The sequence below is a fragment of the Gallus gallus genome, chromosome 23 (assembly GCF_016699485.2).
Source record: "Gallus gallus isolate bGalGal1 chromosome 23, bGalGal1.mat.broiler.GRCg7b, whole genome shotgun sequence".
In the NCBI taxonomy this organism is placed as follows: domain Eukaryota; kingdom Metazoa; phylum Chordata; class Aves; order Galliformes; family Phasianidae; genus Gallus; species Gallus gallus.
Window position 1 is genome coordinate 1,630,141 of NC_052554.1, and position 14,950 is coordinate 1,645,090.

A 14,950-nucleotide genomic window follows, 5' to 3' on the forward strand; every position below is an offset into this window, starting at 1 on the left:
CTGCTGTGTGCGCGGGCAGGAGGGGAGGCGGGGGGAGAGGAGATGCTGCCGGGGGGAACTTCCTTTCTCTTCCGCGGCCACAGAGCAGAGGGTGCAGTGCTCACACTGCAGCAACAGGCAGGAAAAGGAAGGAGAGGACAGCTGCAGCCCCAGCAGTGCAGAGCAGAGCTGGGGGCGCCCCGTGCTGCCCATCCACCCTTCGGCCACGGTGCGCTCTCCTGGCAGCTGTGCGTTGTGTGCTCTGTGCTAACGGCATCCCTGCAGGAAGGGGGGCAGAACTCCCCCTGTACCCACATCTCACTCCTGTGCCTCCAGGATGGAGCTCACTCAGTCTCCTCGCATTACCATTCAACATCAACGCCGAAGAACAAAAGAAGAGCTGAGGACACGGCCAGGATGCGGTAACAAAAGTGTATAAACCATAACTTAGGGAAGGCAGAAGCGGAGAGCGGTCACATATTGCTGGGAGAGGGCCCAGAAAACCAAACGGGGGCTCTTCTTCAGCCACGACGCAGCTGAAGGAAAAGAAGAAAAGAAGGAATCAGTGATGCTGAAGGGCAGCAGATGCGCATCCACCCTCAGAGCAGAGCGGCCGAGCAGCTTTTCCTTTCCATAAGGGAAGGGGTTGGGAGCGCTGGGGGTTACCGAGCATCAGTCGTGATTGAAGGATGGAAACTTGAGCTCTGTTATCTCCGAGTCAGGCGAGCTGCTGCCGCTCCTGTCGCTGTATGTGTCCCTGCAGAGGACAGAGGCAGCGCTGTGGGATGTGCTCACAGAGGGCTCTGCAGTGGGAGCAGTGCCTCCTTCTGCCCGAGGGTGAGAAGTGAGGCAGAGCTCCCCGGAGCCATCCCACTGGAGATGGGGCTCGGCCACATGCGTTGATCTCAATTGGCAAACCCTAAGATTAGTTCTGTAAGAGATATTTGAAGACCACACTGATGGACACAAAGCTGATAGCAAACAGACTGGTTGGCCACCTGCACTGTGCATTCCCTTGCAGCCTGCTGGTGACAGCCAGCTGCCTTTAATCCATCGGACAGCTTTCAGAATCGATCAGTGGCTCCAATGGGAAGCACCCTGGGAACAGCACAGCCAGCGGTCCGACCTCACTGACATCTCTGCCCATTCTGCCTCCTCCTCCCATCCCACACATCTTTGCAGTTCTATATAAACCTGTTCTGAGCACTGCTGGGATGCTGGCAGGTCCCTGTAAAGTCCCCATGAAGAGAAGAATTTCTCTGGAGCAAAACCTCCTCCTGGCTGGTGGATACCCAGCACCAGACCTTCGGGGTGAACTCCACCTGATGCACACACACGCGTGCTGCACAGTCCCAAACCATGCAGGGATACTTCGGAATGGTCCCCCAGCACTTTGCATTGTCCCTGCTGGACTCCTTACAGTGCTCTCCGCCCACCCCTACACCCGCATCCCTCTGAAGTGCCCTCTGGTGCACGGACTGCTGCACCCCCTGCTGCCACCTGCATCAGTGTGCAAAGAGCCTTGCTGATAAGAGCTGTGCCAGCACAGCAGCGAGGAACAGAGGCTGCTCTGTAATGGCCACACGTGTTCTCAGTTGCGTGCTGAGCATGAAATGATCTGCTCACACCAGCACAGACTCCTCAGACACGCAGTGCTGCCTTTGGCTGCTGCAGTGAGGATGGAACTTGGTCCCCCTGGCTGGAAGGAGTCGCCTCATCCTCCTGGCCAAAGCAGGAAATTAAAACATTCCTGCAGCTGCGGGGCACTGAAACGGGGCATCGTGACACAGAAACTATGCTCAGAGATCAACCAGAGCACAAGGAATGGCTGCTCCCCAGGCAGCAGCACAGAACTGCTGTGGTACAGCTGTGCTGCAGCTCAGCCCGGATTACACCCTGCATTACAGCTCTGCATTACACCCTGCACTGCTTTGGTGCTTCATTGCTCTCTGCCTTTAGCACTGTTCATGGTCTTTCGTCGTGCTGTTTAGCAAGCACAAGCACTCCTACTGTAAAAGCACACTGTCTACATTGCTCTTTTACAAGGAGAAAAGATCTAAAAGGAGAAAATCATTTACAAGAGCAGGCCTGGCTCAGTTTCCTGACAGCTCCCAGCAGGGCACCAGGCTGAAGATGGCACATCACAGTGAGGCACTCACACAGCACAGGTTTCCCACAGCACAAGAAGCAGAGCTGCACACCCCATTACCCCGCAGCCCCACAAAGCCCTGCTCCTTGACTCTCCAGTTCACCCCATGGGAAGCTGTGCTGCCCCATGAGAGGCCTGCTGCTGTCCTCCAACCCACCTGGGTGACAGCCTGCAGCCCTTCTGCAGGTAATGTGCGAGCCTTCCTGCAGATGCCAGCAGCAGCCCGAAGTACGGCGGGGATGGCTTGATGGGTCTGGAGAGGAATTCAGGGTGGTACTGAACACCCACAAAGAATGGATGGTCTACAAGGAAAGAAAACCAGGACACATCACTGACAAGTCTGCAGGCCTGTGGCTGGGTGTGCTTGCTGATGATGGGGTGTTCCCTAGCCCGATGGCTGGCCCACAGCACTCGTGTTAGTGCAATTCACCATGCATGGAATGGCTGTGAGGGAGCGTGGCCCCACGTGGGAGCATGCTGTGTCCCTCAGCAGGTTCCCTGCAGATGCTGACACCCACAGTTCACCCTCTGACACACTCACCTTCTAACTCAACTATTTCCATCCGCTCTCCTTCCTCATCCTGGCCAACAAACTTCAAGCCTTGCTCTTCAAAAGATTTCTTCAGCTCTGGATTGACCTGCAGGACGAGAAGCAAGAGAACCCATCCTCTTTTGTGCCTGGGTTGTACAGGGGAGCCCAGCACCCACAGCAGCAGTCGTACCTCAAATCTGTGTCTGTGCCTCTCTTCCAAGAAATCGTGATCTCCATACAGCTTCCCTGCACCAAAAGAAAGGCAAACATCTGTGAGCAAACAGTTCACACAATGCCACGTTCTGACAAATCCCTACGAGCACCAGGAAGCCCTCAGAACAGGCAGGTAGGAAATGCCTTACTCATGACTGAGTTCTTCGTTTGGAAGAGCGTTCTTCTCTTGCCAAGCCTCATGGTTCCACCCATCTGCCCAGGGTTGTGTTCTGGCATGTCGATCACCTGGGAAATGCAGAGCAGGACGAGGCTGATGGACACCTAGCCCCACATAGACACTGAAACATTAACAGGGGAAAAGCAACATCCATGCAGAAAATAAGTACAGCAGCCCAAAGAACACTGTCCTGATGGGGTACAGCAGCAGAGACAGGGATGTTCCAGGAAGGCTGTATGGAACACATACAGTGTGGGTGTGGTGGGATTGCATGCAGCCTGCAGGCAGAGAACACGGCTCAGAGACCCACCCTCTGACTTTCCAGGCAATTCCTGTCTGCTTCTGTTAATTACTGAGGCCATCATTAAATTGAGTGATACTGATGGCACTGGACCTGGGTATCACCACATATGGACCATTCCCCTGTGAAATCAGCTTTCCAAGTGCCCTTTAAGAGGGGCAGCTTTGTCTTTCCCCTCTGAGAATACACCTTGGTTTCTTGAAGAAGTGCAATGAGATGAAGCACCTTTTAAAGAAACCCCTGTTGCACTGTACCAAGCACTGCAGAGCCCTCAAAAGCAGCAGATGCCATAGAGCCAAGCAGGAAACAACACTTTCCATGCCGATTAATAAGGGATGAAAACCAACTCGAACACAGTGAAGACACAGCAAGCAAGTCATGGCATACTCACCACTGGATGAGTGGTGTTGGGGTCAAATTCTGTTGAGTTCGCATCTGCAATGTTACATCCAGGGGTTAGAAACACCTTTACGTCCCTCACCCAGAAGTTCACAGACACAGCTTAGGATATTCTGCATAAGGTGCAGAATGGGGGAGGGAGGAGGGCTCAGAAACACGTTCCTCCCTCTCACTTTCACTACCCATGAAGGTTCACAGTCAGCCTGAGGCAATGAGTTCAGTTTGGCACTCTGGAGGAAGGTGTGACAGTGGGGACCTGCTCTATTTGAGCCCAGAAAGCACTTCAAGGCAGCAAAGCAGGCACTGCTGCCTGCCCAGCTGAACTGCTGCTCTTTGTGGCCATGGGCTGTGAGGGCTGTCCTGCACACACAGCTCTGCTCGTGTCACACTGAGCACTGAGTGAATGCCCCCACTGCCTGAATGAGATGATTCTTCTTCCTTTGAGCTGGCAAAGGGGGAGGGGAATTTTCTACAAGCCTAAGAAAAATAAAATGCAATCCACGTGCCAATGAAAAATGGAAAGCATTACGGGAGTTACCCAAGCAGCCAAAAGGAGACACCCATTGCCTGGGGATGGGTCTGTGCAATTACCTGACCAACCAAGAACACTGCGTGCGAACTCCACAACTGCTAACTGCATTCCCAAGCAGACTCCTGCAGAAGAAGAGGCAGAACACAGATGAGGTGGGGATGAGGCATCTCTGAGCCCACGCGGTGAAGCACGCACACCATCACTGAAAACACCGTGACACCACCATGGCCTCCCCTGTAACTCAAACCCCAACACAGGGATCTGCCATCACACCCCACAGAATCGTAGAATCACAGAATGGCCTGGGTTAAAAAGGACCACAACGATCATCTCATTTCAACCCCCTGCTATGCGCAGGGTCGCCAACCACCAGCCCAGGCGGCCCAGAGCCACATCCAGCCTGGCCTTGAATGCCTGCAGGGATGGGGCATCCACAGCCTCCTTGGGCAACCTGTTCCAGTGTGACACCACCCCAGCCACAGGTGGTGGCACAGCTGAGCACAGAGCACTGCTGCCCTCAGCACTTATCTCTGACATTCTGAAGTCGCAATGGAAGTCAGCAAAGCTCATGCTCAAGTCCATTATACCGTTATTCTTCTTTGCTTCACTTCTTCCTACGGAGGAAAAACATTTCTCACCTAAGAAGGGTTTCTTCTGTTTTCTTGCCCAGGAAATAGCTTGGATTTTGCCTTCTGTGCCCCGAACACCAAATCCACCAGGAACCAGCACGCCACTGGATGAAAGACACCATTCACACAGTGTTCACCAGCACAGCTCCCACAGCCACGCACAGCCTCTCCACAACATTTTGGATCTGCCCCTCTGCTCATTTCCTGGGCTCACCCTTGGCATCTCTGTGCACTGCAAAACAACTTTTCCCCTCCTCACATCTTCTCCCTACAGAACTGCATGGCACACTTCCACCCTCCCTCCCTCCCCTTTGGTTTGAGCAGTGCCCACCACTTCCCTCACTTCCTTTCTCCCTCTGTTTCCCTTTTTATATCAATTTCCCCTCCTGCTGCCCTTCACAGGAGCCCCCACTTTTTTAATAGTTCTCCTCCATCCCACCTACCATCTCTTCTGCCTCTATCCCAAATTCCACCAAGAGGATTTTGGGGCAGCATGGCTGTGCACAGTGCCTAAGACACAGGCTTACAGTGCAGCTCTTCATTCCCAGAGCATCAACAGCAGCAAGCTTATCAGCCACAGCCCAGAGAAGCATAAGGATCTTACTGAGCACCACACAGCTTCTGCCATGCCTCGTGGTATCGGACAGGTTCCTCCTGCAGGGTGGCAGGCTCCAAGTCAGCAGAGTCGATGTACTGGGAAAAAAAAAGCCAGAAGAAGACAGTGAGACCAGAGGGGCACCAACACAAAGGCTCTTCAGTTCTCCTCCTTCCCTCCCCTGGATCTCACAGACTCAGTCTGTGTCCTACTGAATGCTTTTGGGTTTTCTGCACTCATTTCCCCTTTGATAGCCAACAGAACTGCTGCCCCCACCTCCACGCCAGGTGTGCACAAACTGAAGCCATGTCTTTGCATCCTCCTCTCCCTGCTGCAACAGAAAACCCCAAATCCACGCAGCTCAGAGTCACATCTCCACAGAGCACCATGAGATGCAGACAAACAACCACAACACAAAAGCATCGTTCCACAAACACACCTCATCTAACCTTCAAGATGTACCAATGAAACAAGAGGATATTGTGAAACACAGGTCATTACAATTAAGTAATGCTGTCATCAGTGCTAGGCATGGGAAAACTGCGGGTCTTCTGGTTGCAACAACCATCCTTCCCTTTCTGAAGCCTGGAACACAGCTACAGAATTCTATAAGGCAATGCAAGGCCTCCGTGCATGGGCACCAGAACCCCTTCCCCACCATCAAACACAGCTCCTGGGAAGTACCCACAGATTTTGCTGTTCTATGCCTGACTGCAGATGTCTGGATGCTGTAATCCAATACAGCTTCAAAGCTCAGTGGCAGAATCAACTCACACACGGTTTATGAGAAACCTCATGAAGAGGGGTGGCGATGCAGGTGGATTTGGGAGGGGGAAATACACACCTTGATGTCGAGTTTATGGTTGATAGCCAGTGCAGAATGTTCCAGTGCTTTAATGACGGAGGCGTAGGAGTCTGAAAACTTGGTGTACTTGCCAACAAGTGCAATGGAGCACGTCTCAAGGAGACGGTCGTACCTGAAGGAAAAGCAAAACATGGGGGTTACTAAGAGAAAGTGGGGGTAAAAATCACAGACAATCCTTTTCAAGTGACATAAACAGCTCAGCTTCTGCAAGTCTGTCAATGGGAAGAGAAACCTCCCGTGGAAGAGAAGGCCTCCAATGGCAACTGTGACCTAAAAACGTCAAAGCAAGAATGTAAGAAACAAAAAGCAAATTGAGAGGAAAAGCTGTTAGGATTAGATCCAAACTGCCTCTCCGGGAGGATCCAAAAAGTCAGCAGTAAGTTATGAGGAGAGAAGATCAAAGCACAACTCTGCATGTTTCTCCTGCACGGCATCCCCACGCTGCTGACAGAGCTCACTGCAGCAGCCAGGAATACAAAAATCTTATGCTGTGCTGCCTCCTTTGTGCCCCCAGCACCTGACGTGGTGAGCTTCCTGCTCACAACTAAGGGATTCTGTGGGAAACCCGTGCCAGAGTTGCTAGGTACCTTCCATCACACTGCTTAACGAGGGCTGTCCCTGCCCAAATGAGATGCTCTTTGCAGCAGTGCCCCGTGTTACAATGGGAGGGAAGCATCACTCAGCTCTGCTCCTTCCCAGGGCAGATGTGTGAGGGGCAGGAAGGGCTCAGGTGCAGACTGAAAACCCTCAGCTCAGTGTTCCGTGAGGACAGAGCACTGCGGTCCCTGCGGTGTCTCAGCATCTCAGTGTTACAGAACAGCTGCCTCACTCTCTTGAACGCACACCCAAAAGGCACTGCTTTTAATCCACACAGCCAATGACTGCCACGCACACCCAGACAGGGATTACAGCACTACACAGTAACAGCTTTTTCACCTCCATCCTCTCCCCCCGCAGGAAAACAAGCCAGGAGATGACACTGCAGAACACCGAGTGGAAACAGGGCAACACTCAGAACCCGATGAGCTACGAGCAGAGGAACTCCACCAGGCTCCCAACCCCGCAGCTCACCTGTCAGCCATCTCCTTCCACTTCATGAGCATCCTGCGGGGCTGCCTGCCGATGGGGAGGTCCAGCCTGCGCCTGAAGTAGTCCACAACCCCCTGCTCCTCCAGCAACAGAGGAACCCGGTAGATGGAAGAGACATCGTGAACGCAGATGACCTGTGCATCAAACACCAACGGCGTTAGAGCCGAGCTGAGCGCCTGGCAGATTATTTTTAGGCAGTTATATAGAGATATAGGCACAGCTATTTTTAAAAGTATCACTTCTCCTGACTGGCACGAAAGCAGAGCTCAGCACCTCGCTGATAAAACACCCTGAATTGTAACTCTTCTCCTTTGTATTCACTTTAAGTGCAACCGCAGATGGGTTACAACCAGGTGAAGCTGTATTAAACTTCCTGGGAAGTGTGTGGTGAGATCCAGCTTACTCGCAGCTCCTGGCCAGCAGCAGGTTAGCCAGCCAGAGCTGGGAGCCCCACTTAAACTCCCATGCAATTCTCTTCACACAGGCTTGGGTGGAAGAATAACACCGTGAGAGGAGCAGCAAGCAGAAATGCATTCATATCCTTTTAATTTTGGGCAACTGCCCTCCGGTCTCACAACACTGAAAAATACTCATTCTTCTGTCTTTGTAGAAGGAATAACTGAGGTCAAAAGCTACTCAGAAAATACTTTGGATGCCACTGAATTCCAAGCCTAAGTGTATTTACTTATAAAAAAATGCCAGCACAAAAGGGACCATTGTTGTAACGTTTACTGATGTAAAGAATGTAGGTAAGACAAAGAAGCAAATGAATTATGCAGCTCCCAGAAAGGCAAAGCTGGAACACATCAGCTCTGTGCTCAGATACAGCATCCAACAAACAGCCAGAACATTTATTGCATGTATCTGCAGACAGCAGTCCTTACCTGTTCTGGTTCAACATGACAGAACATGGAAATCTTTTCTTTCACGGAGGTATCCAGGGGAGTGGAGCACCTGCAAACGATCTGACAGAACAGCAATGTCACCCTTGTGAAGCAAAACAGAAGCACTCCGGCACCCAGGTAACAAAGCTGAACACAGCCATCATTCCACAGTCTCCTCCGACTTGGGAGAGAAAACAGCTCCATTCCGTGGGACCAACACAAGAGCTCCCAAACTCAGCATTAATGAGGCCAGGCTGCTGCTGCAGCATAGGGTCACACAACCACAGAATGGCTTTGGGTTGGAAGGGACCGGATGGATCACGGAGTTCCAACCCCCAGTTCCTACATGCAGTGCCAGCTCACACCGTCAGCACTTCATTTCCAAACCCAAAGCTACACAAAGCTTACCAGATCCGGGGAGAGACCGAGACCTCTGAGCTCCCGGACGCTGTTTTGGGTGGGTTTTGTCTTCTGCTCTCCCGTGGAGCTCGGCTGGTCAAAGAGCAGAATTGGCTGCGTTAACTTCTGATGCTACAGAGCACCACGTTGCATTATGGGGGACCCTCCAACCTTATTGGGGACCCTCCACCCTCATTTGTCTTCTAGAACTTTGACCTGGCTTTTAGACCATTCACATCAGCTTCAAATACTCCTCTGTATTTTAACCCCAAAGGCTGAGAGCAACCAGAAGAAACCAGAGCTGAAGTCTGCACACTGAGCAGGAATTCATTCTACTGCAGGACAGAGAGCCCAAGGTTTTTTTCCCCACTGTTCCCTCTGAATACCTCACGTTTTCCATTCCTTGTCTTCTCCCCCTAAATCACCCAGCCTGGATGCAAAGGGAAGGAAAGAGAGGAGAGCAGAAAAGGGAGCGATGTGCACTTCAGGAACTTCATCAAATTACTCCACATCCAGTTCCGTGATGAGGAGCTCTCATTCACAGAGTTACAGTGCTACAGACGATGCTCTCTGGTACTGTCAACAACCATGCAAGAGTCATTTCTTCAGCTGTGATTCAAAATAGAGCCTTTTTAGGTGGGTAAGACTGTAAATTGCCTTCAGAGCCAGGTCAGATAATACAGATGAGGTTGTACCAGGCATTGCATGCCACGAAGGAGCTCCATTATGCTTTTGGTATTGACTGGAGCTTGCACCACCGACTTGGAACATAAGAAAACTTTGTTTTCCTCTGTGATTTCTAATTACATTTCTCTTCTCATAGCACTGCTTCACAACAGCTTTTTGGTTGCATTTCTGAACCAAGCCCTACAAAGCACGTTTACAAGCTTCTACATACGGAAACCCCAATAGAACGGTGCATGCAGAGGTGGTGTTTCAGAATGCAGTTCTACAGGTGGCTCAGGGGAAGCAGCCACCCAGCCCACAGCTGAGCTCCATACCTGTGGAACGAGGCTGACATGAATGTTACAGAAGTTCTCCCTCCTGGCTTTGAACTGGAACTGGCGGAAGGCCTCGATGAAGGGCATGCTCTCAATATCACCCACCGTACCACCCAGCTGGGAAACACAAAGGTGTTTGGAATTCAAGTTAGCATCGTGACATCCTCTGCTACAAAGGCCCACTGAAGTGTACTAATAAATACATACAATGACACCAACACACCTCCCAGCACTGCCCTGATTCCCTAAGGGAGCATCAGCTGAGGAGCACAGACAAGTGCCTCGAGGTGACTGCCCTACCCTTCCTCCACCCACCAGCTGCAAAGAGGGCACAGCACGACTAACTCAGCCTTCCAAGTATCAACTTCTAATTAGAACTCATTCCATACACTTATCTGAGGCAGAGGGCCTCAAAAATGCAACTGTCACAGAATCATAGAATGGCCTGGGTTGAAAAGGACCACAGTGCTCATCCAGTTCCAACCCCCTGCTATGTGCAGGGTCGCCAACCAGCAGCCCAGGCTGCCCAGAGCCACATCCAGCCTGGCCTTGAATGCCTGCAGGGATGGGGCATCCACAGCCTCCTTGGGCAACCTGTTCCAAGACCCAAGTCTTTCTGTATGTGGATTCAGACACAGAGCACTGAAAAGCTTAAAGCTAACAAGGAAGATTTGTAAGAACCCAACAACAAGCAGAGCCAACCATTCCCAAACGGTGAGTTTTGCTAAACAAAACATGCATACAGTTTGGTTTAATCCATCCAGAGCTACACACCTCAATCACACAAACTTGGGGTTCCACACCATCTTCATCCACAGGAATGCGTGCCTGTCTCATCACCCACTCCTGTATGGCATCCGTGATGTGGGGGACCACTGAGAAAGAAGCCAGGAGAAGAGTTAGGCCACAACTTCACTCATTGCAGATGAAATTATCAAAAATAAACAGCCAGTGCTTCCCAGATCACTTCCCAAAGCACCGACGTGCATTTTTCAAGGATGAATGTTTGAAATGCTTATTTTTGGCTGCCATTTTCAAGAGCTGCCTTGGCAGGAAATGCAGCCCCACTTCCATTTAAACAGATGTGAGCAATGTTTCTTTTAAGCTGGAAGCTTCCAGTACAAACAGTTCCACACGCTGAGCTCAGAGGGTCAGCTTGTTTTAAACTGCCTACAGAAATCATTATCCAAAACAGCTGGGGAGGGTTCTTGAAAAGGATAGAGGCTGATCTGATCTTCAGAGATCCTTTCGGTCTTCCAATGACACCACGGTGTTATTTAAATGAGTTAAGCAGCAATAACCACCTTAACCAGCTAGCAAATTATCCACATCAGTCTGAAGTGCCCATTTAGGATTGGCTGTGTCAGAAAGTCAGATCCAAGTCCAGGATACAGGTCAGGTAGCACGTCCATAGGCTCACAGAAGGGCTGAGGTTGGAAGGGACCCCAAGGATCATCAGGTTGCACCCCCTGCTGCAGGCCGGGCTGCCAGCCTCCAGGTCAAGTGCTACATCAGGTGCCCAGGGCCCCATCCTACCCGGCCTTAAACACCTCCAGGGATGGAGCATCCACAGCTCTGGGCAGCAGTACCAGCCCAATCAGTGGAAAACTTCCCCCAACATCCAATCTAAATCTTCCCTCCTTTAAAACCATTCCCCTTTGTCCTATCACTATCTATGTGCGTAAAAGGTTGATTACCTTCCTGTTTTTAACCCCCTTTTAAACACTGGAAGGCCGCAATGAGGTCCCCCCACAGCCTTCTCTTCTCCAGGCTGAACAATCCCAGCTCCCTCAGTCTGTCTTTGTAGGAGAGGTGCTGCAGCCCTCTGACCATCTTTGTGGCGCCCTTCTGGACCCTCTCCAACAGCTCCACATCTTTCCTGTGCTGGAAGCTCCAGACCTGGACACAGTACTGCAGATGGGGTCTCATTAGGGCATAGCAGAGGGGACACTCCCATCTGCCCACTGCCATCCCTCTGCTGATGGAGCCCAGGATACCATTGGCCTTCCAAACTGCAAGCACGCACTGCTGGCTCGTGTTAAATTTTTCACCTACCAGGACCCTTAAGTCCTTCTCAGCAGGGCTGCTCTCAAGGAATTCTCCCAGCCTGTATACATACCTGGGATTACCCCGACCCAGGTGCAGCACCTCGCACTTGGCCTTGTTAAACCTCATTAGGTTCACAGGGGCCCACCTTTGCAGTTTACCACGGTCCCTCTGGCTGGCATCCCTCCCTTCTGCTGTATCAGCTGCACCGCTCAGCTCGGTGCCATCAGCAAAGTGCTGCGGGTGCACTCAATCCATCACTGATGCCATTGCTAAAGATGCTGAAGAGCGCCGGTGCTGAGATGGACCCCTGGGGGCCACCACTCCTCACCGCCCCCACCTGCACACAGAGCCACTGACCACAACCCTTTGGCCACAACCATCCAACCAACTCCTCATCCACCCAACAGCCCACCCTTCAAATCCGTATCTCTCCAATTGGGAGATGAACTCCCAAACAACACTCTGCAGGGCTACAGCTGACCTACAGCATCTGCCACTACACTCACACTGCTGTCCCCCCTCCAAGAACCAACCAAACATATCGCAAGGACAGCACAGACCACGGAAAGGCCTCAAACTGAGATGGGATCCAGGAGCAGGACGGAGACACAGAACACATTCCTCAGCATCAGAAACAAAGCTTGGCATCACCTTGGACGGTTTTGCCGAGGTAGTCTCCCTTCCTCTCCTTGTTGATGACATACTGGTAGATCTTCCCCGTCGTCAGATTGTTGTCTTTGGTGAGGCGGATGTCGAGGAAGCGCTCGTAGTTTCCGAGGTCCAGGTCCACCTCCCCGCCATCATCCAACACAAACACCTCTCCTGCAGCACAGAGAGACACACAGCTCAGAGCAACGCGGCTGTTGGTCGGAGGTCACGGCTCTGCAGCAAGAGTGTTATGGGGAGCAGCTGGGGGATGGGGCGGTTCGGTCTGGAGGAGGCTCAGCGGGTACCTCAGTGCCCCCTTCAGCTCCCTGCAGGGAGGCTGTGGATCACAGAATGGATTGAGTTGGAAGGGACCCATAAGGGCCATCCGGTCCAACTCCCAGCATTGAGCACAGACACCCACAGCTCCGTCAGTGCTCAGAGCCCCCCCAGCCTCACCTCGGGTGCCTGCAGGGATGGGCACCAACGCATCCTCAGGCAACCTGTGCCACTGCCTCACTGCCCTTACTGCAAAAAGTTCTTCCTTACACCCAATCTAAATCTCCCCTCTTTCAGCTTGAAACCATTTCCCCCTTTCCTACCACCACAGACCCTGCTGAAGAGTCCGTCCCCTTTCTTACGGCCCCTTTACACCCTGGAAGGATCAGTCCCTGCTCCTGGGTAACAGCAGCAGGATGAGCTGATGGCCCCAAGCAGCACCAGGGGAGGTCAGGGTGGGTATTGGGAGCAGTTCCTCCTCTGAAACAGTCCCGATGCAGCGGCACAGCTGCCCAGGGGTCACCATCCCTGGGGGTGCTCCGGAACCACAGCGATGGGGCACTGAGGGACGCAGTCAGTGGGACGGAGGGGTTGGACTGGTTGGTCCTCCGCAGCCTTTGGTCAGCGGGAAGAACTCCCGGTAAGGAATCGCCCTCCGGCTGCCGCAGCACACTCAGGGCCCCGTCCAGCAGAGAGGATGAGTCAACCCCTGCGCCAGGCAGGGACTCACAGCGATAAAGCAGCACAGCCAGGCCGCCAGATCCCCAGAACCCACCCCAGATCCCACCCCCACCTCCGGCCTCACCCCGGGCACACGGCAGATCCGTGCTGACTCCCCCCGGCCCGGCGCTCACCGTGCTCGTAGGGGGAGAAGGTTCCGGCGTCGATGTTGATGTAGGGGTCGATCTTAATGGAGGTGACGCGCAGCCCGCTGGATTTGAGGATGGTGCCGATGCTGCTGGCGATGATCCCTTTGCCGATGCCCGAGATCACCCCGCCCGTCACCAGGATGTACTTCATCTGCCTGCCGGTCTGACAGCGCGCCTCAGGAGGGGCCGCGCAGCCCCCGCCCCGCCCCGCCGTCCCGCCGTCCCGCCACGCCTTCCCGCCGGCGCGCCCCGCGGACCCCCCCGCGCCACCCGGACGGCGCTCACCCGTTCCCGCGCGCGGGTTCCCGCAGGGAGGAGCGCACACGCACGCCGTGCCGGCGGGGCGCACAAGCGCATGAGGCCGGCGCGCGGCACGGCGCATGCGCGGCGCTCCTCGGGCGCATGCGCAGTGCGGAGGGGGCGGGGCTTAGAGGGGGGCGGGGCTTAGGGGGGGGCGGCGGGCGGTGCGGGGTGGGCTCCGTGCGGGTTCGGGTCCGCAGTGCGGTCAGCTCAGCACGGGGGGTGTTGGTGGTGGTGAGCGGACGTGGTTTGGGGAAGTCTTTGGCAAAGCATCCATTGGGGTCCACCCCCACGTCCTCGTGGGCCCTTTGTGCCGCCCCGTTGTGCCGTCAGAGCCCTGCGCCGTGCCGGGCTCCTTCCCGGAGGTGAAGCCGCAGAAGCTTTTGCTCTGAGCTCAGTAACAGTCAGACGTTCCCCACAACGCCGCGTTGCCGTCGGTTGCTCTGAGTAACGCGGTCGGCCGTGAGCGCGTAGGAGCCGTCTGAAGGTGCTCAGCGCGCTGCGGGGGCGCCGTGTGCTCTGCAGGGCTGTCCGCCTGATGGCGGCATCGGGCTGGAAAAGCGGAGGTTCCGCAGCGAGGAGGGAGCGCGGCCGGCAGCGCTCAGCAGCATTTGGGGACGGTGAGCCCCGTGGTGCGGAGCGCAGCGCTGAGCTGACCCGTCCTGGCGTGCAAACCGTGTGATGGAGCTTTCTCGTTAACCCACGGTGCGGGACGGGTCTGCCAGCCCTCCGCTGCGGGGAGAGCGGTGCGAGGAAAGGGGGGGGGGGTGGAGAAATGAGACCTCCCAACCTCGGGGTGTCACAGAGCTGACCGGCAGACGTGGGCGCTGTGCTGAGAGCTGCTCGGTGCAGGGGCTCAGTGCTGGGAGGTGAGATGGCGAGGTTCACCTCCACCTGCGGTGGCTCCTCCCCGGGATGCTGTGCATGCCAGCAGCTTCCACAGGCAAACGCGAGCCGTCCCTGCTGCTCGTGGGCTCGCCACGCGTGTCTCACCATTGCAACAAAGTGCAGGAGGACTCATCTGTCCAGGCGTCATCCAGCACTGGCCGTGATGGTCTCTTCT

At 54.1% G+C, this 14,950-nt stretch overlaps 1 protein-coding gene across 2 annotated transcripts; it reads right to left on the reverse strand.

The window, feature by feature from the left end:
* Positions 1-397: 397 nt before the first annotated feature.
* Positions 398-13,998, reverse strand: CTPS1 (CTP synthase 1). Of its 2 annotated transcripts, none has more exons than XM_025143037.3 (19): positions 13,873-13,998; positions 13,573-13,742; positions 12,446-12,616; positions 10,520-10,620; positions 9,746-9,862; positions 8,754-8,837; positions 8,346-8,426; positions 7,444-7,595; positions 6,352-6,484; positions 5,517-5,605; positions 4,922-5,016; positions 4,343-4,405; positions 3,744-3,787; positions 3,023-3,119; positions 2,851-2,906; positions 2,670-2,766; positions 2,286-2,430; positions 646-736; positions 398-515 (listed from the first exon to the last, which is right to left on the reverse strand). In XM_025143037.3, the coding sequence occupies exons 1-18, from the start codon at positions 13,989-13,991 to the stop codon at positions 652-654; spliced, it is 1,899 nt and encodes a 632-aa protein (XP_024998805.2). In that variant the 5' UTR covers positions 13,992-13,998; the 3' UTR covers positions 398-515; positions 646-651. The 2 variants fall into 2 exon arrangements, with proteins under 2 accessions (XP_024998805.2, XP_015153065.1); XM_015297579.4 differs by having other exon boundaries at positions 13,573-13,750; positions 13,873-13,965.
* Between the last annotated feature and the right edge of the window lie 952 nt (positions 13,999-14,950).

Excerpts from the sequence above, each read along its gene's own strand:
- CTPS1 (XM_025143037.3), bottom strand. The coding sequence starts at position 13,991 with ATGCGCCCGAGGAGCGCCGCGCATGCGCCGTGCCGCGCGCCGGCCTCA. Across the intron at positions 13,743-13,872 it reads GAACCCGCGCGCGGGAACGG|GCAGATGAAGTACATCCTGG; the intron begins GTGAGCGCCGTC and ends TCAGACCGGCAG. Across the intron at positions 4,406-4,921 it reads ACAGAAGAAACCCTTCTTAG|GAGTCTGCTTGGGAATGCAG; the intron begins GTGAGAAATGTT and ends CTTCTTCTGCAG.